The 26499-nt window shown below is 49.9% G+C and overlaps 1 protein-coding gene across 1 annotated transcript in view; it reads left to right on the top strand.

Annotated features, from left to right (window-relative positions):
• Positions 1–991: 991 nt before the first annotated feature.
• DNAH9 (dynein axonemal heavy chain 9) overlaps positions 992–26499 on the top strand; it is a 338319-nt gene continuing 312811 nt past the window's right edge. The window contains 8 exon segments of the mRNA XM_078066359.1: positions 992–1438; positions 9270–9466; positions 11168–11323; positions 12371–12501; positions 16876–17087; positions 18648–18881; positions 24623–24790; positions 26190–26306. Coding sequence (XP_077922485.1) covers positions 1019–1438; positions 9270–9466; positions 11168–11323; positions 12371–12501; positions 16876–17087; positions 18648–18881; positions 24623–24790; positions 26190–26306 — 1635 coding nt within the window. The 5' untranslated portion in view covers positions 992–1018.

Below are 26499 nucleotides of genomic sequence, written 5' to 3' on the forward strand. Positions count from 1 at the left end.
AAAGCACTTGTGTGCACCTAAGAAGAACCCATTGGGGCCATACTGATGGAAATCAAGGTAATCTCAGAGTTCAAGTCCCCATTTGTCAGATTGAGCACCCACTTAAGGCAGGAACAAAACAGGACACTAAAAAAAACCTTTTATTTATTTATTTTTAATAATGGATACTGAAATTCTGAAACTGAGCTAAAATTAAATTATAATTTAATATTAAATCGTAAATTAAATTAAAAAATTCAGTTCTTCAGCCGCACCAGCATATTTCAAATTGCTCAGTAGGCACATAAACACCATTCTGAAGTATTTAAGTTATCACGGAGAAGAAATTAAAAACTTTACTGAAATCGCTTACGTCTCTTTTATGATTCGACACAGTTTTCGAGTTTGAATTACACATTTGGGGAGTAGGTGGGAGAACCATTATATTTTCAGTGTCTGGAGTCCTCTCAAGAATTTAATCTGAACTAAATAAAATCTTTTTAAAAAAGTGGGAGGCGCCTGGGTGGCTCAGTCGTTAAGTGTCTGCCTTCGGCTCAGGTCATGATCCCAGGGTCCTGGGATGGAGCCCCGCATCCGGCTCCCTGCTCAGCGGGAAGCCTGCTTCTCCCTCTCCCACTCCCCCTGCTTGTGTTCCCTCTCTCGCTGTGTCTCTCTCTGTCAAATAAATAAATAAAATCTAAAAAAAAAAAAAATTTAATCTGACCTTAGCCAGCAGAACCCTTCACAGCACTTCTATCCTTGCCCTCCGCTCCACGCAGCCCGTCAATAAACCATCGCTCTGGACGGTCACCCGCGAGCACCTGCAAGCCCAGAGACCTGGCCTTATATAGGAGCAGCGGCCGGTTTCCTAGCAACAGCGACGCGACCCCGCCCCTTGCCCTCGGCGTCCCTCTCCTACCCCGCGGGGCTGGGAGGGGCGGGGCCAGGAGTCTCGTGCCCAATAGGAGGGGAGCGGAGGCGGGAGTCCCGGCCGCGTCCGCGTCGCCAGGGAAACGGCTGCGGCGGGCGGCAGCGCGCGATGCCGGGCGCGGAGGAGCGGGCAGCGCAGGCTGCGGAGAACGCCGACCCGGAGCCCGGCGCCGCCGACCCGCGCCTGCGACTCCTGGGGGCCTACGTGGCCCGGAGCCTGCGGCCGGCCGTCGGCGCCTGGGAGCGCTGCGCGGGCACGGCCGAGGCGGAGCGGCTGCTGCACGCCTTCCTGGGCGGTGATGCTGCGGGGGGCCCGAGGCCGCTGCTGGTGGTGCGGCCCGGGCCCGGGGGCCTGGCGGTGCGACCCGGGCTGGACGCGGGGCCCGAGGCCGCCCCGCCTCGCGCCAAGGGGCTTTTCTTCCTGCGCACCGGGCCCGAGCCGCCGGGGCCCCGCAGCCTCCGCGGCGCCGTGCTGTGCGGGGACGTGCCCGCCGCCCCTCTGGAGCACCTGGCCGCGCTGTTCTCCGAGGTGAGGGTGGGCAGGTGGCCCGGAAGTCCTGCGCGGGCGGCCGCTGGGGAGGGAGAGGGGGAGGGGAGGACGGGGCGGAGAGGGGCGGGGCCGGAGGGGATGGGAACTAAGCCCAGAGCCCACCTGAGATGTGGGGGCGAGCTGGGACAAGCTGAGGAGGGGCCAGGTCACGGTGAGAAGCTTAAAGGGCTCTGACTGGCGTCCGCCCTGGTCTGGGGCCAAGCCAAAGTCAGGGGGAGGTTGAAGTCTGAAGAGTGCCTGGTGGGTCCTGACCATTCTGTAAGGCGCCCTATCTCTTAATCCCTCCGTAAACTGGCGCTGGGGAAGACAGGTAGTGGTGAACAAGGGGGCAACTCTCTGGGGTCAGCCAGGCAACGGAGGTGAAAGGCTATCCACAGTGCTTACCTCCGGAGGGGAGTTAAAGGGAGAGGTGGTTTGGTTTTGATTTCATCTCATTCATAAATCACAAAACCATGTACCCAGTGTCAGCCCCGTGCCAAGATAAGAAGTTGAGGCATCCGGTTGGAAATGTCCAACAGGCGTTTGGAGGAGTCTGCCCGGAGCTCAGGGAGGAAGATCTCCGGAGATGTGGATTATAGCGTACTTCTGGGACACTGCAGCCCAAGCTTGGAGAGTGCAGGAGGTTTCAGAGAGGGTGCCCTAGGCGAGATTCTTGGGACATTTAGACCTTTCTGGAATGGGAGTAAACTTCCCTGTAAGATGAGTGTGTGTGTTTCGGGAGGCTTGATGCACTGGATCCTGCAACTTATAAAACAAGTATTAATGGAGTACTGGTTATCTGACGTTTTGTGTGATAGAGGCTATCGGGAATACCAAAGAAATAGAAGACAAGATCCCACCCATGCAATTCTATGTATAAAATATTTAAAAGTCCTATGACTGGGGTGGAGGTAGAACTCACTTAAAGTTGGCCACAGCGCTGGAGCCAGGTCCTGGAGGTTCCCTGCTGGGCCAGATATTAGTCCTTTAGTTGCTTTATCAGAAAGCCCTGGGGAGGGGGGAATCCAGGGAAGGGCAGGTGGTAACAGAGTTGCCCTGGGTGGGGGGAGGAGAGCCCAGAGAAGCTAGGGTTCTCAGAAGACAGGGATGTATTTCAATCTTTTACCAACTGCAATGGTAAAAGTCACGCATTGTCTGAGCACCATCACTGCAGAGGTCCAAGCTTGGATCACATTCCCTCATGAATGATGATGATAGAAGGAAGTGGCATTGTGTTCGGAGGATAGAGACATGCGTGTAGTAGAAGGATTAGGGGACATACACATCAAGGTAACTCTCAAGGTCCTAGGAGCAGACTGAACAAAGGTTTGGACATAGAAATACACTTAGTATGTGTGGGGAATGGCAGCCCCATCTCAGAGTTGCGTCACCGCCCAAGGACATGTATCCAGCAAGCAAAAGTAATTTTAAAATAGTTCAAACCCTCAAGTGTTCCAGAATGTTCATTGGTGCATTAAAAGAGACTGGAAACAAACTGAATGTTTATCTGTAGGGGACTGGGTAAATGAATTAAGGTCCATCTATAATTAAAAGGAATGATTGCCATGGAACGGTCCTTAAGATAATTTGTATTTATTGTGGCAAAAAAACAAAACAAAACAAAACCCCACAGGAGATAAAATTCACTCTCCCAACCATTTCCAAGGGTCCAGTTGCCAACCACACACACTGTTGTGCAGCGAGTCCTCAGGAACCCCCACCATCCTGCATGACAGTCTATACCCACTAGACAACTCCCTAACTCCACCTTTCTTCAGGCCCCCGCACCCATCATTCTACTTCCTGTTCCTATGAACTTGACTGCTCTGGGTACCTCATATAAATGGAATCATGCAGTAGGTGTCTTTTTGTAACTGGCTTATTTCATTTCGCATCATGTCCTCAAGGTTCATCCAGGCTTGTACCATGTGAACAGAATTATTTTCCTTCTTAAGGCTCAGTACTATTCCATTGTATGTGTATACACCACATTTTGTTTATCCATTCATCCATGGATGGATGTGTAGGTTGCTTTCACCTCTTGGCTATTGTGAATAATGCTGCAATTTAAGATAATTTTTTTTAAAAGATGCAGAATCATAGTATAGTATGCTACCATTTCTGCTAAAAAGAGAAGGGAGGGAGGGGGGAAGGCAGGAAGGAGCATTCATTAACAGAGTAATCCACAGGCCCGAGAAATGAGGTAACTGAGGTACAGCGGTAGGTAGAACATTTATTTATTTATTTATTTAAGATTTATTTATTTATTTTAGAGACAGAGAGAGAAAGAATCTCAAGCTGTCTTCCCACTGAGCAGGGAGCCCGATGCGGGGCTCGATCCCAGGACCCTGGGATCGTGCCTCGAGCTGAAACCGAGACTTGAGATGCTCAACCAACTGAACCACCCAGGCGCCCACAAAATTATTTTTAGAATACCTTCAGGCCTTAGCATTTCTCAAAGCCTCTAACAGCATCTCCCATCTACTTCTTTTACACACCCTAAAGCTGATTGTGCTGCTTCAGCCCCCTGTTCCCCTCCTGTCCCCTCAGCCCCTCTTTCCCGTCCCAGTGCTCTGCCCACTCTCCTCTCTCTGTGGACCAGCTTGGCTCCCCTCCTCCTTCCACACCCCACTCAACAGCACTCAGCCAGAGGAGCCCACGTGACTGAGAAAAGTCCTCCCGTGTTTGGGGGTGTGTGTGTGATGTCAGTGAGGGGAAGAAGCTATAAATTTCAACATCATCTCGTTACACTAGTACAGGGTTTTAAAAAATGCATCCAAGAGATGTTTCCCAGAATTGACAAAACTTAGGAACTAGATCCCTCTTCTGCCTGTCTTCCTCCTCCCAGCCGCATCATTCGCTGCTGCCAGGTTATTTTCTTAGAGATCTGAGACTTGGATGCCGTTTCGAAGTTTTGTGTTTTTGGAGGGGGAGCATGGGATGTGGAAATTGGGCCTGAGTTCGCATCCTCGTTCTGTGAAATGCATCAGTGTCTTGTGATCTGTTAACGTCTAACTATCTTGCAGGATTGTCTTGAAATTTAGAAGGAATATATCAGGACACCTGCACATGCCTAGGTTGTAGGCATGCCCTAAGGGACAAGCATTATTGTCACTTACCCTACTTAAAAGCGTCCTCCCTTCTCTGGCTTATCCTCATCATCTTGCCCTAACCCATCCCTGCTCTCCCTGGAGGAGAGCTGTATTCCCCCACAGCCCTTCTGTCTCTGAGCCTGGAGCTGAGACGGGTGTCCTCGCTCCTCGATTCATGTTGGAAAACCTCAGTTTGGATCTTATGTCACCAGACAAAGCCACCCTCTCCCCTCATTGCTGTGTCATGTGCTGATGGCACTGTCCCCGGCTCACTGGGGCTCTTTCCAACATCACTCCTGCCTTAACACATGGCTACTTCATTAGACACATGAACGATCTTTCCGATAAGCTGGACTCTAGGATTCTTGAACCTTCCTCCTCCAGCGATCTTGTCCCCCTCCCTACCTTCCCATGGCCATTCCCAGACCTCGCACTACCAGACCACCCCCTCGTGATCCAATTTCACGCACCTCTTTCTCTGACCACGGCGCATGTCTTCCAGCTCACTTCCCCCAACGTCCCACTACCCCAAGCCTCTGATCCATCCATCCTGCCGCCTTCCCGCTGTCTGACTCTGAACCCATGTGCTCTCCCCCACCCAGCTTGGGTGCATCATCATCATTCCCTTGCCTATGCTCCTGACTCACCGGCCTCTGCTTGTTTTGTCGTATTCATTGGGCAAAACCATTATTCTGATGAGATTCAACCCTCTGTCTGTTCCACATCTGCACCCTTGAAATCAGTGGGGCTGAGAAAAACCAGCCGGCTCTGCTTTAAATTCATGACCCTGAACCTGTGATAGGCCTTTTGTTTCCCAGCTGACACCCCAAACTTCCCATTATTTTCTTGCTTTTCTAGACCACTATTACACACTTTTTTCCCCTCAAATGTCCGAAATGTCTATCAACCTCACTCTATGATGCTTTTGCTTCTTCCTTGGGTTTTAAAAATGGAAATAATGGAATAAAACTTCCACAAATGCTTACATCCGTCCCATCTGCCAATATCCATGCTCATCCTCCTCCACCATCCCTCCCATGGCTACAGGTGGACTGTCTGCTGTCATCTGGTGGCAACCCCAAGACTCAAAACTGCCACTTTTGCTCTGAATTCCACCTGTTCTCATCTCCTTAAAGAGATCACGCCAACAATTCTTTCCTCCCTCCTACATTCTTTTTTTTTTTTTCCTTCCCCACTAGGCTAATTCCCGTCAAACAAAATCCTCGTTCCTCCCGCCAACTATCATCCCACTTCTGTGGTCCCCGCTACAGCAAAACATCTAGAAGATGTACCTGTTCTTGCTCTGCCCCTTTCTTTTCCTGTTTCATCTGACAGTCACCCCCACATTGCATGGAAGAGAAAGTAAAAGACTTGTCAACATCGCCAGTGACCTCAGCTTGGCTAAATCGCATGACCCTTTATCAGTCCTCTTCCTGCTTGACCTGTGCGCGGCATTCAGCACAGCTCGTGATGACCCGCTCCTCCCAGAAGCCCCTTTCTTCACTTGGTTTCCAGGATGCCATTCTTCTGGGTTTCTACCTGTCAGTCACAATGGCCCCTCCTTTCCATTAATGGTACTCCCTCTTCCTCCCAGCTTCCTAACACTGGAGAGCCCTGGGGCTCACTCCTGGACACCCTGTCTTCTCTATAGAATCTCAGTTCCTTGGAAGCACTGGTTCACCTGCAGAGTTTCACAGACCATCTGGATTGGACTGCATTTATTATCTCTAGGCTTTGCTTCTCTGAATTCCCAACTACCTTAACCAACTAGCTACTCAATGTCCCCTTTTAGAAGTCTAACAGGTGTATCAGATTCTAAGGTGTCCGAAAACACATTCCCGGTCTTCCCTCAAGAATGGACTCTACCCTATTCTTCCCCACATCAGTTAATGGCAGCTCTGTTCTTCCTGCTCCCCAAGTCCCAAACCTTGGAGTCATCCTGACGCCTCTTTTTGGTCTCACAAGCCCACAACAAACCCATTAAGAAATCATATTGGCTGAGCCTTCAAAATGTATATAGAACCAAACCCTCTCTTGCTATCTCCTCCATTCCCCCAGGTGCCAAGCCATTGTCTTCTGTATTATAGCAATGACTTGCTAACCCATCCCCCCTTTTCACTTTTGGCCCCTCCAGTCTATTCTTAACACAGCAGCTGGAGTGATTCTACTAAAAAAAGATGGCAGACTATTTTACTCCCTTTGCTCAAAACCCTTCCATGATTTCCATTCCTCTGAGATTAAAAATCAAAGTCCCATAGGCAGGGCTACATGAGGTCCGTCCCCTTTTACTGACCACTACTGTTCTTGCTCACCCAGTTCTAGCTTCACAGACCTCCACAGTGCTCCTTGATCACACTAGGCATGCCCCCACCTCAGGGCATTTGCACTGGCCATTCCTTCTGTCTATAATATACTTCCCCCAAGGATCTGCACAGCACTCTCCCTATCTTCGCATCTTTGTTTAAATGTTACTTGTCAACGAAGCCTATACCAATCACTCCATTTATCATTATAATCTCTCCAGTACACACTCCCGATCCTCCTCACCTGCTTTATTTATTTATTTTTTGCAGAATGTTTTGTTTATTGACTGTCTCTCCCCTAAAATATAAACTTCATGAGATCAAGAATCCTTGTCTGACTTCTTTACTGATATACCTTCCCAGCATCTAGAGCAGGACTAGCACGTAGTAGATGCTCAATAAATATTCATTGAGTAAATGAATGAGTAGCTTTTCATTTCATAGCAAGTTCATATTCATTATTTTCCTATCACTCAAAGCCCTCAAAAATCCAACCCTGAGCCCACTTACCACTTTTTCTTCCTATATGCCAGACCCTACAGAGGACAGTGGGTATAAAAAGACCAGATAAGTGGTGGCTAGGTGGTGTAGTCAGTGGATGCATCCAACTCTTGGTTTCCGCTCAGGTCATGATCTCAGGGTCATGAGATCAAGCCCAGAGTCGGGCTCTGTGCTCAGCACAGTCTGCTTGAGATTCTCTCTCCTTCTCCCTTTGCCCCTCCTGCTTGTGTCCTCTCTCTCTCTCTCAAATAAGTAAATAAATATTTTTAAAAAGACCAGATAAGATAAGACCCCTGCCTTGAACGGGAATATTCCCGTTCAATCTTCTCTTTCCTGTTAGGCCTTCTGCCCTGGGTCCAAGAGCGTCCTTTCTTATCATGAATGAGTAGAGCTCAATTTGTAACATTTTCTCTGTTGGCACTCTCTACCCGCCTGTCCTTGTAAGTTCTCAGTTCAGCGATGGTTTCCAGATACACCAGGCAAGGGTCAGCCCCTTAGACTTCTCCTCCTGGTTCCAGGTACTCTGTTTCGTAGCCACATGGACTTTTTGATCATATATAGAATCCAACTAACCAAATGAGTCTTTATTTTTATTATTTACTGAATTATCACATTTCCTGATGATCTTGTTTTTTCCTTTCTAGTATTCTTTTCCCTTAGCTGTGAGATTTGACAGGCAGAGGTTCCTAGTAAGTTACATTAACTACAACTTTTTAAGTTGCAAGTCATCAAGACCTCCATTTAAAGTAGCTCAGAGGGCGCCTGGGTGGCTCAGTTGGTGAAATGTCTGCCTTCGGCTCAGGTCATGATCCCAGGGTCCTGGGATCGAGCCCCACATCAGGCTCCCTGCTCAGTGGGGAGCCTGCTTCTCCCTCTCCCACTCCCCCTGCTTGTGCTCGCATTCTCTCTCTCTGTCAAATAAATAAAATCTTTACAAAAAAAATAAAAAATAAAGTAGCTCAGAAAATTCAAGAGCAGCCTAATTCAGGAGCTCGAATGAGGTCATAGGACTTGGTCTCTCTCCATCTATGAATGGTCTCTTCCCTGTATTGACCCTATTCTGAGGCTCCATAGGGTAGCAGGATGGCCACAGTTGCTCCAGACTAGTAGAAAAGAGAATTTTCCCTTCATCAAAAAGTTCAGATGAGAGACTTTGGCCCCCCTCTCACTGGCTCACATCTGTTCACATCCCACTGCAGGATCTAGAAATGAGTACCAAAGAAAAAAAGAGGAACTATACGAGGTGGCCAAAACCTCAACCAGTGTTCACCCTACAGGTAGATTCAAGATCCTCAACTCGGTTTTCTTCTTTAAGATGCCCCGTCATACCACCTGCAGACAGATGGGCATCCTTACCTTCATTTGTCCTCTATTGTGCCTCCAGCCCCTGTGACAGTTTCAGTCACTTCTTATCCACCCCAATAATGAGGGAGGGGCTCCTGCCCAAGAGTTCTGGGGCTGGCCGAGCACACAACACTGGACTGATGAGACTGACAGCAGTTTATTAGTCACACATACTCCCAGCTCGGAGGAGGCTGCTGTGTCCCTCGGGGTGGCACTTGGGAACACAGGGAACAGCCGGAAGCTATGGGAGGCAAGCTTGGTGGGATCCTGAAGCTGGGATGCCCACTGGCTCCTGTGGGGGGATGGGATCGGCTTGTTGGAGGAAGCCCTCTACTCCGAAATAGCAGCACCCTCGCCTGTCCCCCTGATGAGGAGGGCTGTTTGGCTGATCCCCAGGGAAACTTGCCGGTGGGCTATCCACGACCCTCCCATTTTACCAGGTGTCCAGGCAGTACATGACCGTGGTTCTTAGTCGTCAGCCCTACAGCACAGGGACCTGCGAAAGGTTTCTGGGCCTTTCTCAGATAGTCCTTCTTTAGGGTCTCCAAAGAAGAATGCCCGCCTTTGCTGCCCCCTGCATGTCTGTTCCAGGTGGTTATCCCCGTCCTGGCCAATGAGAAGAACCACCTCGACTGGCCCCACGTGGTATGTCAGGACGTCCAGAGGCACGCCCACAGCCTCCAGGGTGACCTCCTGGTTCTCCTCGAGCAACTAAAGGGGAAAACCTTGCTGCCTCTTCCAGTGGGTGCAGAACAACTCGAGTTGGTGGCTTCTCAGAGTGAGACCGGGTAAGTAGCACCAGCCTGGCCATCTGAGCCTCTGCAACTCCACTCGGGAGGGGCTGCTTTACTGGCACGTGGTTCTTGACGACCTTTCTGTTCCCGACCCTGCGCATCTCCTCGTTCTGCACACAAGCCTGTTTGCCCAAGCATCCCCGGGCTGTGTGTTTTCTGCTGATTACCACCCTTGCCCCAGTCCCTCCACCTGAAGTGTCTGAAGGCCATCAGAATTATTTCAGGGCTGAGAGCAGCCACACCGATTTCAGGATTCTGCTTATCAGGGCAGTGGCTCATCATTGGCAGGGACCCAGGGCCGGCCTGGGGGGCAGCCGCGCCTCCTCCCAGCATTTACGTGGCACATAATGTCACAGAACTAACTCTGGTGGCCCTCGCTATGGTTCCATACCCCACTCCCCCCGCAGCTCAACACTTCTGTCCGGTCTTGGGGATTTTTTCTTTCTTTCTTTCTTTCTTTCTTTTTTCCGAACAGAAACAAATCTGGCTTCGTGGAGACTTGAAGCCCACGCCTCCCGCGCCTGGGTGGGCATTAAAACCCCTGCCTCTTCTCCTTCGGAGGGTGAGATCCTCCCTCAGTTCTGAGAAAGCTTTGTTTCTGTCCCCTGGGGATTTTTTCCCTTTTCTTTTAAGCCAGCCTGTGTATCTAAATGATATATTTTTTTTATCTTCTACCCAGCACTTCTGTGTCTGTGGCAACAGGCCACCTTCCTACGTGAGCGTGGTCTGCCATATTGCCAGGAGTTTGCAAATACATTGCCATCATCACTAGATACTCAGGGCCCATGATTTGATCTGGAGAGAAAGTAACGCACGGGATGCCAATGTACTTTTGTAATGACTTTTCGCTATTGGAAGTAATTGGCGACATATATAATTTGAAGCAATTTCCCAGTTAACTAGAAAACATAATGTGGTTTAATAAAAAATATTCAATTTCCTAAGTAAATAAATTCAAATTACCCTTTTCCCGTTCCTTTTATATTTTAACATAATAACATTCAGTGCGCATGTATGTAATCATCGCTGGGTTGGTCTCGCTTTGTTCAAATTTGATAATTTCCCAGAAGGTTCAGGGCGGTGCATATCTTCTCCTTTCAATACCTTCCATAATCACTTGTGCCATATCACCGCTCAGCAAATATGAATTAAATTAAGCGAAAGAGGGTGTCCGGCGGGACAATGCGGATGATAGATTCTTTCTCTGTATCGCTTGTGTCCTGGGCAGAACTGAGACCAAGTGAGGGAACCGGCAGAGAGGCAGATGTGGTTCAGGGTGGAGACCGACTTTCTCCCCGGACGAGCTGATCTACTAAGGATCGCTCCGCTTGGTCAAGGAGGGAGCTTGCCGACGTGGGTGGCGCTCAAGCAAGGGGTGGATGGTCATCCGAATGTTTTCTGGCTAGTGTATTCTAGCACTGACGGAAAGGCTCGGCGGGATTAGTCTTCAGGAGACTGGTGAACCCCCAAACCTTGAAATAATCTTGTACGTGTGCACACGTCGGCATTTTGTCTGAGGAGAGAGGAGCTGTATTTTTTCTTATTGACCCCATATCAGAGTCTGTCCTCCATCAAAAGCTAAGAATGCCTGGCCAAGGTGGAATTTCCCTCCTAAAAGACTTGGAATTCTGCTTGGGCGGGGGGACACCCAGAGTTATTTCCAGTATCCCGGGAGATTCGTTGTGTCTTTCACAGCTTGGACTGCGACAAGTCCATCATCTACGCCCTTGAGTCGGCCGTGATCCAGTGGAGCCGCCGAGTCCAGCTGGTGCTCAAGAGAGAGTCTTCCCAGTCACTCCAGCAAGGGGAGAGCCCCACCCCTAAGGCGGAGTTGGAGTTCTGGAAAAGCAGGTAGGCGCATGCTCCAGTCCTGGGGCGTAGATGTCTTCCAGAGGACAGTGGCCTGGCAGGGGGGGGGGGGGGTCAGTGGCAGTCCCTGAGTCTGGTCCCACCCCCAGCTGTTTCTCCTCACCCCTGGGGTGGGCAGGCAGCTCAGTGTTTCCTGTGCACTGGAACATACTCACTTTCCCAGAGTTTCAATAGCCGCCCCTCCTTTCTTGAGCTCCGGTCTGTCTTCAGACATTGCTTCAAAGGCTCTTTCAACCAAATGTAAAATTAATGAACTCTCTTTCCTATTTTTCTTCTGCTCGTCTACTCCCTCCTCCTTGGACAGTCCAAGTTCTATGTACACACTTTTTGTAAGGATCTAGAGAAAGAGAGAGGGGTTTTGGCAGTTGGCTGCCTGCAGAACGGCCTTTCCTAGGTCCCAGCCAATCATCAGTAGGGCTGGAGAGCCCATCCTCCACGGTGTCCCAGCCCCACGGGATTCCAGAAAGACCCAACTGTTGCTTCTGCTCCTTCCACCCCCCCTTGCCTCCCCCACTCCCTTGCTTCTCTTTATCACCGTGCTGCTTAATCCTTCACTCAAAAGGACACAGAAGGGTGTTTGAGGCAGATGTCCCTGTCCCGGCGTTGGACGGAGAGCGTGTCCGTGCCACATGACCGGACATGCCTGCGGGGCTCCGGCCCCGTTTGTGCCGCCGTGCTGAGATGCCCGGTCCTCTTGTCGCGTCTCTGACCATTCCTCTGACCTGCTGAGGAGCCCTTCTGCAGCAGCTCTCCTCTGACAACACCTCTCTCACCCCTGCCCCAAACCTGACGGCCGGAGCGAACAACCTCCAGCAGCCATGCTTCTGAGCCACCGGAGGGTCACAGCAGGGCTCCCTGCTGCTACCCCCCGGAGCTGCCCCTCTGAACCCTGTCCCCGGCTCCGGCGTTGGCCCTCGCCATTCCTCTGTGGAAGTAGCTGGAGGCAGGGCTCCTCTCTGTCTATCTGAGGGTGGGTCATCACGGTGTGACCCCGGTTCCCTGGACTCACCCTTCTCCACGGCGTTGTAGGTCTGAGGATCTGGACTACATTTATAATCAACTGAGAGCCATAAAGGTGAGGGGCACAGCGAGGCTCCTGGACAAGCTTCAAAGCAGCTACTTCCCAGCTTTCCAGGCCATGTTCAGAGACGTCCGAGCAGGTGAGGACCAGCCAGAATTTTCCTACATACGTCGGAGGCGAATTTCCTATTTAGCGCCGATTTATCTTCTCTCTCTGATTTCCGCAGCTTACCGTTCTTAAAACCCTCCAACCTGACACAATCTAGCTTGGCGGCAGGAACACCAAATCTGGAAGCAGGAAAGCAGCTCCCTTGGGCTCGGTTTGCACAGCCAGTGCTTTGTGACCTCGGCAAAGTCACCTAACCTCTCTGGGCTTTAGTGTGTAACCGTGGTTGTGGTGCACGCCCTTCCCGCACAGGCTTCCCTGGGCCACCGTGGGATGATCAGTGAAGTTCTGTTGACTGTGCGTGTTGGAGTTTCTCACCTCTGGAATTCAGCTCCCTCCGCCCCCAGCTCCTTGAGAAGTGTCTGTGCCGTTTCTAGCTCCATTCGCTTTTTCTGTTCCTGTTGTTGCATGGGACTGCGATCTCCTGGCCGCCGGGGCACCAGACAAGATCGGCCCTTGTCAAAATGGCCAAGCCAGCAAAGTCTATAATTAGAAGGAGGTCAATTTTTTTCAGGGCTCCTTCTCCCCCCGTCCGGGCCCTTTGCTTCTTTCCTTTCTCCTGTGAGACTTCCTCCAGCCTCCTCAGCACTCTAGGTCAGAATGGGCTTTTGAAGATGTTCGCAACGTCATGGGATTTAAGATTAATCCAAGCAGTGATTTTCAAACATTATTTTCTCTCTTGGAACTCTTTCTTCAAGCACAATCTTCTATGGAATCCAAAATATAAACCTAATCAAGGCACTTTGGGTCTGTTAAAGAGGGGCGTGTCCCGCGTCCAGAGCCCACTGTCGGCCCCCGCCCCACCGTCTCCTCCTCGTGGAGTGGGGTTTGGAAACCCCTCAGCTAAGGGAATAAAGGTGCCAGTGGGGGGGTTCCTAACGTGTGCTGAATATCAGGAGAAGCTGGTATAAGAGGCTTGTCTTCGAGGTCCTTTTGGGCCCCAAAATCTTACCACAGACATCGCTCTGCGGGCACATAAAGCTGGCTTGGAATGAGATCCCTCTTGGGGCCCCGTTTATTGCTTCACTGAGAGATTTTGTGTCCCAGGGGAAAATCAACTGCTGTCCCCAATTTATACTTCAGTTCAAATGGGACGGGGGTCCCCCGAAAGCGGGTGTGTGTCTTTCCTGCTGTGAGAGATGATCACGGGAGACGTATGGACAGACATATTTTAAAAATGTGTTAAAGGGTGACTGTTTTTGGCAACTGATACCCGCCTTCCATTTGTGGTAGTGATTTGAAGTCTTCATCTTATATGATTTTATTCAGGTTAAAATGTGAGCCGACTTAGAGAAAAGTGCTAGGCAGGTCATATTACAGATTGCATGCAGGCATGAAGGAGTCACGCAGATGGCTGAAATTTGAGGCTCTGAAATAAAGCTTCATGCAGTGAAACTATATTTACGAGTTGGTTATTTAGAGCCCCGAATATATTTTTCACATTAATAGATTAATAGACTATAATCATTCTCATTGATTGATAGTTCTAAAAGATTTGGTTTCCCGGGCGGGCTTCGGAAAGCTCTTTGCAGTAGAGTCTCTGTTGGAGATGACAGAAATGAGAAAAAACAATACCATCCTAATAGTAACAGATAAACACTACAATAAAATTAGAAATCCTCGAAATATATATAACTGAATTCTGATGATGCAAGGAAAGGAATTTTTCTTGAGAGAGAGTGAGAGCTAGCAGGCAGAGAGGGGCAGAGGGAGAGGGAGAGACAGAATCTCAAGCTGACTCCCTGCTGAGTGCGGAGCCTGTCGCGGGGCTCGATCTCACGACCCTGGGATCATGACCCGAGCCGAAATCAAGAGTCAGACGCTCAACTGACTGAGCCACCCAGGCGCCCCAAGGGGATTTTGACTAAGGGAGTTAGACAAAGGCATGGTCTGAAATTTTGATGGGGTCTTCTGAGAATAAAGAGATTTTAGAGAGACGCCCGGCCGGCTCGGTTGGTGGCACGTGAGACTCTTGATCTCAGGGTTGTGAGTTCAAGCCCCACATTGGGTGTAGAGATTCCTTGAAAAAACCACTTAAAATTGTTTTTAAGAAGATTTTAGAGGCTGGCAATTGATCTTCCCATTTCTAATTTAATTTCAGAGCATCTGTCTTGATCCTAGAAAGACCCACTGTGTGTGTTATTCATATTAGTCATGATTAATTCTTTGGCTCACTGATGGACTGAAGGGAGGGAGAGAAGAATATCCCTGGATCGGTGGGCACGAACTGGAAAACGGTGAAAAGGGAAGAAGGAGGTTAAAAGGGTGGAGGCGACAATGTGGGAACGAGATTGTCAGAAGTGGAACCGGCAATGAAGACCCTAGGGCCGCGGGAAGCCACAGGTCCTCGCCGGAGAGGTCCCATCTCTGGCCACCAGGGGGCAGGACGGGCACGGTACGGCCGGGCCGCCAGTCAGGCTACTTGCAGGTGGACGTGTGCAGGTCAGCGTCCCGCGGTGGGCTGGAGCCAGCTGGGACTGGCCTGCAGCGTCTTGTGAGAGCAGCTCTTTTCAAATCCCCCCTCCCGGCACTCAGAGAAGTCGAGCTGGTAGCTAGAAATCAGACATGGTGGGAAGGCCGGCAATATCTATACCCCAGAAACTGGCAAATGCTACGTGTAGTAAAGGCTTTTGTCCCCGAGGAGCCTGTTGTCAGGGCATCCCTCTGCAACTGGCTGTTTATATTTACAGTTTTTAAGAGGTGTGAACTTACCATTGTGCGTTTTTCTTCACCTGCCTTGCGAGCCAAGTTGTGATCGCAGCCTGGACTGGGCGAGCCAGCCCTCGATCCCGTGCCCTTAAACATCTGGGGAATGCCTACTTATAGGATTAAAGGATTAGAAGGTTTGCCTTTTTGTAAGGGTATCATGAAGAGAAGGCTCCCCTGGCCTGACGTCCTGGCCTCCCCTCTCACGGCAGGTGTGGAAGCTAGAGCACGTGCCCACCAGTTAGCATGGCTGCTAGAGCCGAGTACCCCCCGACCCCACACAGTGGCCACCACCCCCCATCAATTTACCGTGATACTGGACTTCCAAAAACTTGATTTGAATACGACTTCCTACTCGGGATATAAAGTACAAACGTACGCATCACAGCTTCTGGTGGAGTGAGCCCCAGAGCCATCAAGCCAGGGTTCAACCCTGAAAACTTGGGGTGATCTTGCTTTGGCTCAGCCGGGCAGGGCTGGCTGATTCATGGGGGGAAGACCCTAGGCAAGATACGTAGGTTTTGATTTCTTCGCTTGTTTTTTTTTTCCTAAGATTTATTTATTTATTTGAGAGAGAGAGCGTGAGTGGGAGAGGGAGAGGGAGAATCTCAAGCAGACTCCCCGCTGAGCAGCTGAGCCTGACATGGGGCTCAATCTCACGACCCTGAGATCATGACTTGAGCCGAAACCAAGAGTCGGATGCTTAACCGACTGAGCCACCCAGGCGCCTCTGATTTCTTCACCTGTAAAGTGGGAGTAATGATGCTACCGCATAAGGTTTGCAATGAGATGGTTTATGTCTAGTGAGGAGAACAATGCCTAGCACATTGAAACAAAATAGTGTATATTTTGAGCTTCCTTTACGATGAACGCAGAACTTCACCCACACAATATAACCTAAGACCATCTGGTCTCGTTCGACAGTGCCTGATTATCTGCCCAGGAAAGAACCAGCCTTTATAAATGCCCCCCCTTTCCAGATCAGTTTCATTCAATGGGCTTTTGCGTTTCCTCTCAGTTGATCTGCAGAGTTAGTCCCCAACACTACTGGGTTTCCTCCTTTCCCCTCTCAGTCCCCACAAGGTGATTAACGAAAGGCACCTCTCTTTCCTTGGCTGCGTTCAAAGGAAATGGTGGGAGGTTCTCCCAGCTTTGAAAACCTTACCATAATCAGTCTGTGCTCTTTCTCTATTCCCTGTGACTGCCCCTCGATATCGGCTCGCTGGGACACTTTATTAGCAAATATTTATCAGAGACATTACCTTTCATGAAACAACCTGCTCTGGTCCAGGGGCTGTGCTAACGGAGTATGGATTCTGTTTGTGCTGCATTCAGTCAGAACTTCCCATTTGAAGGCAGATCTTTCTGACTCTGAAGCTTGTCCTTCCTCATCTACTTTGGATGGCCTCGGACCTAGCAGGAGCAGAGTATCTTCTACATACAGGGCACTGGACGGGGGCAAACAGAGAAAGACAGAAGTCCAGATACGGGACTTTTGTCAGAGAGGCTCGTCAGACCATTATTTCAGCTGTCCAGAAATTCTAGACACTTTTCTGCAGATCCTTCGGTCCCAGGCACCTGGGCTCCACTGGGTGGGTATGAGCCCCAAGCAGGGAACGTGACCATCTTCAATTCCTTCCAGCTCTGACAGAGGCACGGGACATCCGAACGCACCTGATGCCACTCTCCCGCCACCTGGAGCTCCTCGAGAGCCTGGAGTTTCCCGAGGTGAAGCCACGGCTGCGTCCCCTGCTCCACGTGGTCTGTCTGATCTGGGCCACCTGCGCGTCCTATCGCTCCCCGGGGCGGCTCACCGTACTACTCCAGGAGATCTGCAACCTCCTCATCCAGCAGGTCAGCCATCCGGGATTCCCGACCACCTCCCCCAGGGGCTGGGGCTGGGGCGGGTGCACTGAGTCACAGGGAAGAGTAAAGGGTACGCTTTTTTCAGGGCAGGGAAATAATCATGGTCCAAAGGATTCTCATGCTTCAATTATTTTACTGTTACCGCCAGTAAGTCACAGACGTGTCCTCAGTAGTACTGGTTACGTGGGAGGACCAGTCTTCCTTCCCCCTCTGCCCACGACTCAGGGTCAGGCAAAGGGTGGGCGTGGTGAGTTTCAACCTCAACGCTCTGTGCCCACGGTCAGCGGCAAAGCCCAGCGGTTAAGAACGCTGCCTCCAGAGCCCGGCATCCTTGTACCAAATTCTGCATCACCACCTGTTCGCTGTGTGTGCCTGGGCAAATTACTCACCTGCTCTGTGCCTCAATTTCCCCACTGTGCAATGGCAAAAAGAAGAGGACCTGTCTGCATCCAGTGCTCCCATGCCATCCACGTGCTATGAGCTCAGTGCCTGTGAGCTATAGAGAGACAGCTTCTTGGACCACACACTCCACACTCCTCCTCCTTAGGGACTCCAGTGCAACACCACCCAGCACAGCATAAACCTCAGGCAGTCTATCTGTAAACAGAACTCGGGACCATAATGAGGCTTGGGTGATCTGCCTCCCAGATTGGCTTCTTCTACCTCTAAGGAGCTGTGACCCCAAGAACACAATGAACATATATAAAGAGTGATTGGTAACAACTAACATCTGCAGAGCACATTGCAGCCTGCCAGATGCTGTGACATTCGAGACCTTGCCATTTTCAGATGAACCCTGTGAGATGGGCAGGAAGAGCCTTATTAATTTGTTATTAATATTTAAAGATAAAGATTGAGGAAGTTAACTGAGTCACCAAAGATCGCCCAATCCAGGACCAGAAGCCAGTTGACTATGAGACCAGCATCCTTCCATCGCTGCCTGTTTGTCAGCCAGGACTCTTGTGGTTGGAAGGATAAGAAAACCCAACTAAAACTAGCATCGACAAGAAGATAATTTATTAGTTCATGTACCTCAAAAGCCCGAGGTAAGGCTGGCTCCAGCCCCAGCAGACAGGAAGGGCTCAGATGATGTCACCAGGATGGGGTTATTTCTGTCCGGCCCAGTGGTGGTGAAGGCGGCTGTCCTGCTTCAGCCTCCTAGCTTTCCAGGTCCAAGGCTCTTGGAAACAGGTTCTCATAGAATTCTTGCTTTTGAATTACTTGACTATAGAAAGCCAATTAGTCACAAGAGAATACCTGGGAAAGAACACCTCCCCCAGCCCCAGCCCCAGCTGGCCCAACCGAAGTTCACCGTGGTTCCTCTGCTTGGCACTGGCCCGTCCCTGAGCCAATCCCACACAGTCTGGCTCGAGCCCAGGTCCCAGTCCACCTGCGAAACTGAGGACGGGGTCAGAGGTCTCCTAGAGGATGCTTCTGAAAAGTACTCTTGCGCCAATTATTCCATTCAGAGTTGGGGGGATGGGCAAAAATTGTAGACTGCCCTGTGCCCGTGCATGCTCAGCGCCCCTTGATCTGTTTGCATCCCAGGCCTCTAATTATCTCCACCCGGAGGGCCTCCTGAGAAGTGAGGTGGAGGAAAGTCAGAGGAAACTGCACGTGGCCGTGGACACATTGAGCTTCTTCAAGCAGGGGTTTCAGGACAGACGGGAGCATCTCCGTGCTTACTTCAAAGAGAACCAGGAGGTCAGGCAGTGGGATTTCCAGTCTTCTTTGGTCTTTGAGCGACTGGATGGCTTCCTGGGGCGGCTGCTCATGGTGCAGGTGAGTGTTCTCGTTCACTGTCAGGCTCCTGGCTGCATACAGAAGGAATCAATAGCAGGAGAAGGCGGGCAGATGAATGGAGGGGATCCAGGGAAGGGCAGACACAGAACCAGGGAATGTCACTGGTATTAAACGCCACGATGAACGTGAAACTGGTGTGTTAACTGGGAGCAGGAAAGAGGGCTCCCTAACCCAGAGGGGCTCTGGGAAAGAGGGGAGCACGAGAGGAAATACATTTCGAAACTGGAGTAGGACTTCTCCAGAGAAAGAAGACGGGGAAGGGCAGAGAGACAGAGAAAGTGTCTAAGCGAGAAAGCCAGAAGCTAGATCTTACGCGAGGCACACCTTAAATCCTTCACCGGATCGTGGAAAGTACAAATAATTGGCATTTAGCTTTACCCTAAGTACCTCCTGCTTTTGTCTCTTCCTCTTGGGATCAACCCCTTCCCTGCTGCTTGGCCCAGGTGACGGACCTGCTCCAACCTGCCCAGCCTGGCGACCAGCACCCCTTGCAGGCTCTCCTCGCCCCCGGCAATGGAAGGGGAACCCTGCCTCGGGCCCTGTGCACGCGCTAATGGTGTGACTTTGCATACAGACCGCTATTCTAACATCGGGGCATCTAATCTGCTGGGTGTCTTCAGTAAACACAAGCAGCGACGGCCACCGGTCTCCCAGGAGTTACCCTCACCAGTGGCTCGCAGGCTGCCTCTCTCTCTGAATCAAGGGCACGGATGCATAAAAAGCAGTTGCCCCAGTTTAATTAGAGGATGGCTTGAATGCCACCACACTGTGTCTTCCTGCTTCTTCCCCCCCTTGAGTCTTCTGTTCTTCGCTCTGGCTTCCCTCTCCACTCTGAGGTCAGATCCCACCTCTTCTTTCCTCTTCCTGCCTGCCTGCCTTCCTTCCTTCCTTCCTTTCTTCCTTCCCTTCTGTTAGTTCTTCCTGTTTTGTTTTCCTTACCTTTTTGTTCACCCTGCATTTCTGTGATCTTCCTTTTCCCATGGCTGCCCCCACTCCCTGTGTTAGCATTTCCTCCCCTCTGCCAAGTTTCTTCTCCCTCATGTTCGCTCTGACTCATCCCCTTGCCCTCTGGCCCCCGCATCGCTTCCCTCCTCGGCTCAGCGCAGAGGACATGGGGCTATTGATCTTCTGGGAGCATATTTCATGTGGCCCCGTAGTTAACATTCTGTGTATCTCTGTGATCAATGCCCGTTTGAAACAGGATTAATCTGCTTCTTTCCAGCAAGAATTAACATGAACCTCACCTTCTTCATTTTGCTGTTCTAATATGTGGCCACCGAGACGTGGGTGGCAGGAATTAACAAATACACGAAGCCACGTTAATAAAATGACACCCGTACCTTTACCCTTCTGCATGCCCATGGCCGGGGTTATGTTGTAAAAAGGCTGGCTTTTCATCTCTGCAGTTCCCTTGGATTCTTCCCCTCTGATTTGTATTGCTTTTCTCCCTGCTCTTTGGCACAAGAAAGTTTTATTGTGCAGATGGCCTCTTCCCTCTGGGCACCTGCTAAAACAAAAGTGGGGGCTGGGCGAGGAGGGGGCTGGGGGAGCTGTAAGTTGCTGAGCAGAATCCGCAGGTCTGAGCGTGCAGAGGGATTGTGTTCTCAGGTTAACCTCCTCCTCCTCCTCCCCCTCCTCCTCCTCCTCCCCCTCCTCCTCCTCCTCCTCCTCCCCCCCACCCCAACCAGGATACAGCTGATCTCTGATAGAGCCAACCCTCGGGAGGGAAAGGAAGAATAGGAAAATCGAGCACCACCGTGTTTCAGGAGCCTATCCCCTGCTCTGGCAGGCAGCCGACATTCAGCCAGAGCTAGGCATCCGTGGCCTCACCAAGTGTGACTCATAAATTCACTTGCCCGTGGTCACGCAGCGCAGGGAGATTTGGCTGGCGTTTGCAGCCAGGGGCATGGTATCTTCCCAGCAAAGTTGTGAATCTCCCCGGGAGCTCCGAAGGTCCCTATCCCTGTGTCCTGCTGCCCTCCCTGCGTTGAGAGGGTTTCAAACTCATTTTGGGCTTTTCTTTTGCCCTCATATACTCGATTATGCCTTTTTGTACCCAGTTTCTACCACCTGATCCCTACCTCTTTTTTTCTAAATAAACCATTTGGGTCAAATTATAACCTACCCCCAGTCCATGAAAGGTCCTTAGTTCTTGGACTTTATGACTTCCTAAGGAAATCCCCAAAGTATATAAAATCTTTGCAATTGGAACAGTCAAAATTCAAAGGGGAAAAGAGGGGTTCCGCTGCCTCTTGATTCCCTCCCTCACTCGGCCTCCCAGTTTGGTGCTTCGGGACACACACACACACACACCCCACCCCCACCCCCCCCACACGGGGTTCATTTTTGTGCCCTGTCGTGGGGAGCCTGCAGACCCCCTGTTTCTGTTTCTGCCTGCAGCCTCTTCCCTACAAACAATGTCCTAAGCAGCTTGGAGAGAACCCTCATTTCTTTCATTATCAAATTGCTGTAAAGCTGTGATTCACTTGGAGACAAAATGATTTCCTGCTGAGGCTTTATGCGAGGTGATTAGCAAGGAGAGAGGTAATCAGCTGACCTAATATGCACCGAGTTTCTCGGCTCCTTCCACCATCTGCAGCCGTTCTGCTGCCTCCTTCATTCCGAGCCTAATTGGGGCGGCTTCCCTTTCAGCCTGGCCAGAGCATGTGGCCACGTAGGAGACCATTAGCTGCATAAGGTCGGCCTCTGTCGAAAGGTAAAGAAAACAGTCTTTTACCCAGCGACCTTTCGAGATTTTCATCTGTGAATGCCTGCTTTGTGCTCTCCCTTAATGAATTCTGAAGACATTTCTTTTAAGATGGGTGGCGTGACCTCTCCTTCGAGACCGGGCTTGTGTTTGTGGGGCTGGTCATTATCCCGGCTTTCGACTCCACGCCTCACGGGGCCACAGCACAAATGGAACCCTCCCCCCCATCACCCCTATTAAAGGTTGCTCAGCCGTTCCAAAGAATAGGGCCCAAGCAGGGCTGGGTGGACCCAAGGACTTTGGGCCCTTGATCCTCAGATATTTTCAAGTGTCAGTTAAGCCTCATATTGGCTTGAATTGCCTTTTATCGGTCTTGTGAGGACTTCTAAATAAACAACGGGGAGAACTGATGTTCAAATACGTTAAGAATCAAAGTTGTAGTCAACCATCGTTATGATGCATCTGTTTCCACAGTTGGGAGACAACTTCCCGCCTGATTCAGGAATCTTCTCTACAATGCCTCTGATGTCATACTTATCCTAAAATCCCTGCCGTGGTGGAGAGCTCACTACCTCTTTTATGCTCCGTTCTATAGTCGGGCATTTCTAGCCATGAGACGGTTCTGTTTTATTAAGTGGAACCACATGAAATTGCCATTTCGGGTAGGTCAACATGGTCAAGTACAAGACATGTTACAGACAGATGCAACCTGCAAGTTGAGGCCAAATCCACTTTTTTTCCTCTTCCCTCATTTGCCTAATTTCTGCCCTCCGAGTAGGACCATGCTAGGTTCTGCCTTGCACTTGACCGAGGCCCTTCAAACACTTAACGGCACAGTCCTACCATGCTATGTAATGTTCTTCTCTTGTCTAATTTTTCTTATTTTCTCCAGTTGCTCTGGAGTCCCTGGTTCCTAGGTTCTCTGTCGACCTGTTGCCTTCTCCTGGAGGTGCTGTAGCTAAGTGCGAGTTTACAGATCATATAGTTTTTCATTCAACAAATGTTTCCTTGGCGTCTAGGACTCCCAGGGGCTGAAGATACCGTGGTATTTCTGAGGCCCAAGACCATGCTTCAAGTATCCTTGAGACTAAAATAGTGCAACAAAATACCATCTAGTTTTCCGATGTCATCAAACCTATCGAGATGCATCTGTCTTTTAACGTGGTTAGAGAGTATTTTCCTAAAAATTGGAAAATGAAATATAAGTACCCAGGTGACATTCCATAGCACAAATACCTTTCTCCTATCACACTGATTACAACTAAGTACTTTTTGAATGATTTGATTTACTATTTAAGTCAATTTCATTTAAATCAAATTCATTTCTGTTTCCCTCCCTGTATGTAAAGTTGAACCGTGTTTTTAAATAAAGACTGCCCCATTTCCCACCATCAGAGGCAAGAGCCCCTGGTCCGGGCATATGTCTTCCTTCCCCCTGGCTGGTTCTCTCCTCTTCTCTCCTCCCCGCCTGGAGCTGCTTGCTGACATGCCTGAGCATAGCCGACTACAAAGGGTGTTAGATGGGCTGCCACAGGCTTCAAGGTGCCCTCCTGGCAACGTGGTCAAGTCAGCCCCATCTTAGCACTTCCTGGTGCCTGTGTCGCTATGGTGGGACTTGGTGTCCCAGCGAGAGAGAAAGGAGTTGGGCAGGCTTTCACTAGGGCTGACTGGTCTACCCACAGCGGGGGCCCTTGGCAGCAGGGATTTCCTGGAGTGGAACCAGGACCCGCTGGGTTTTCTGCCCTGTAACATAGTGTTCCCTCTACCTGTCCTTCAGATTCCCTCAGGGTAGAAGACCCCCTCACAGGGGTCTGCGCCAAATGCGTGCCAAAACTACCCTAAGGGCATTATTGTCTTCCTCTCTCCTGTCGAAGACGTGTCCGCCTACACTGGAAGTTGTAAGGGAGAGAGTCTTGGTCGGCAGGTTCTGTGATTTCAGACGGGTATTCGTGAGAGATAAATACAATCTGTCATGTTAGCGTGTTCTGGAGGCTCCTGTCGGACGAAGAGGCTCCTGGGGGCTTGGGAGGGGTTCCTCCCTGAGGCTCTGGGCTGTCCACCTGTCACTTAATTCTGAGCACGGCGGGGACACTGCCCTGTCAATGACCACAGTGACAGTAATACACACTTACTGCGTATTAAGTGTGTGCTGGGCACTGGCCGAAAGCCTAAGCCAGCACTGACTTACTTCACTCCCACTATTATTACCCTGTTACAGACGAAGAAGCCCATCACAGAGATGGCACGTAATTGCCCCTATCATCCAGCCGGCCACACGGGACCCACGGCTGCAGACGCTGGCAAGAGCACCCTGCACTTGACTTTTCTCGGCGGGAGTGGTGGTGTCTCCCTCTTTAGCTTGTGCTAGAGACTATTTGGAGGATCCGCTTTCCATCAGTATGCCCTAAGATAGCTGCCCTTCTAGAACTAGACGACACGCTCCCTTTGAAATGGATTTTTTTAAAAATCGGAAGTAAAGCTACCCATCACACAAATAATGTTGTTAGATTTTATTATTTATTCGAGAACACGGAAAGAGGCTGAGGCATAAATTTTATTTTTTTTTTGGTTTGTGTCAATTTTATTTATGTGTACTTTTTCTTTGCTTTGTTAGTGAGTTGCACCAAGAGTTATTTATACCAACCCAATCTGATAAGGTCCCGATACTAATCAGCCTTCATATTTTCCTAAGCAACCACCACCCCCCGTGATTTCTAGTCCTTCCCGATACTAATGTGAGTGTTATCTGCTGCTGCTACTGTTGTTATTATTTTATTTTATTTTTAACCATTTTATTTATTTATTTGAGAGAGAAACAGAGAGAGTACAAGAAGCGGGGGGGGGCGAAGGGAGAGGGAGAAGCAGGCTTCCCGCTGAGCAGGGAGCCTGATGCGGCACTTGATCCCAGGACCCTGGGATCATGACCTGAGCCGAAGGCAGACACTTCACCAACTGAGCCACCCGGGTTCCCCTGTTGTTACCATTTTAACTATTTTGTGAACTATCCCTGCAGGATCTCCTGAAGACAGCCCTGGATTTCCACCAACTGGGAAAGCTTGAATTTAGTGGCATCAGAGGGAATGCCCTGAGTCAGCAGGTCCAGCAAATGTACGACGGATTTCAAGAGATGTACAGGGTCTTCTCAGAGTCCTCCTATGACTGCTTGGACCCCCAGAGCATGGTGAGGCTTGGAAAGGCTAACTTGTAAGCTTTTTTCTTTCTCAGATGCCTCTGGGCGGGAAGGTCTGGGTGTTTACTTGCATTTTCCCTGTGTATTTCCTTTGGCCCTGGTTCCTGAGGGAGTCCTCAAGAGGAGGAAAGAGCCAGAGTTGCTGTGTCCAGGATCAAGGACACAGGAGCCCACATGTCACCTGTAGCTGAGGACATCTGAGACTTGTGGGTCCAAGCCTGCAGCAGGAAAAAAAGCAGCAAAAGTCAGTGCAGAGACAGGGAATGGAATGCTGAGGAAGGAGTGGCTGAATTATGGGAAAGGAATTGCAAGAGTATATGAGGGGACGAGGAGAAAGGAATTGAGCAGAAGTCTGCTCTGAGCACCTTCAGACAGTGGGGGGTTAGTTGGCCAAACCCAGAAGATACCACTTTCTAAAAATTCCATGAGTCTGAAGCAGGGAAAAAAAAAGGGCGGGGGCAGGTAACAAAGCAAGTTATATACCGTGTGTTTCCTACCAAATGATAAAATAACAACACACTAAATCCTACACACAGGGACATGTACTGAAAGGTTAGCGTGGTTGGGTTTGGGACGGAGAAAAATGCTATACTTTTCTATTTTTCTTTGTCTTTTTGTAAGACTATGCATCAGTGTTGTAACGCAATAATAACAGCTAATGATTGCTCAGATTAGAGATTTGAGTTAACCAAATTTCTCAGGAAATTGGTACGTTCTAAGAAAGAGAACACACTTTGGGCTGCCCAATAAAAGACAATAATTGAGACGTGCTTACACTCAAAATATATGTATGTATTCATTGTTGATCTGAAATTTAAATTGAACTGGGTGTCTTATAACTTTATTTGCTAAATTTGGCAACCGAAGGAACAATGGCTAGCTGCTGTCTCTAACCAATTAAAGTGTACTTCGAAGAAATCATGGGTATTCGTTTAATTGGCTTGCTTTTCTTCTAATGGCCAGATTAGTTTGTTTACACTCAAAAAAAAAACACAGGATTTTGAGTTGGGGGAGGAAGGAGTGTAGGTGGTAATGATAGACTAGCCTCATTGCTAGTGCTGTTACTGCCAGGGTGGACTTTGGGGTGGCATGAGCTGGCCTTGGGGCTTCGGGAGGTAGGAGAGGGGAGGGGCTCTAAGAGGGAGCAACACAGTGCCAGCCTCCCATCTGACTCACTTTACCCTTTTGCCTAGTGTCTAGGAAAACAATACTGCATGAATAGGGTAATTGTCTACATGAGCAAAAACTAAGCGATGCCAAGGTGAAGTTTAGAAAATTACAGTAAATCCTTGGCATAGCCGATTCAAGGACACAGGGTGTAGTAAAGAGCATAGTGGAAGTGGCCTTGAGGAAATCGTGTTTGTCTTCCGTCCATGTGACGTCTCTTCAGGAATTCGAAAATGATGTGTGTGAATTTAACCGAAGAGTAGAAGATCTTGACCGAAGACTGGGGGCTATCTTCAGTCAAGCCTTCGATGATGCCCCTGATTTGGAGCACGCCTTCAAGGTTTGTTCAGTAGGGTGGGGGGTGCTGCTGTGCTCCATTCGCCCCCCACCCTCAGCAAAGGAGGGCAAGGATCCTCTTCCCACTGTTTTGTTCCTTACAGAGAGCAATTATTCCTGTCAGTCCAGTAGAGAGGTATTGTGGGTGAACTAGCTAGGGAAAAAGACTGAGCAGAATCGGGCTTCTCAGGTTGATT

Source organism: Halichoerus grypus, chromosome 2 (assembly GCF_964656455.1).
Source record: "Halichoerus grypus chromosome 2, mHalGry1.hap1.1, whole genome shotgun sequence".
NCBI lineage: Eukaryota > Metazoa > Chordata > Mammalia > Carnivora > Phocidae > Halichoerus > Halichoerus grypus.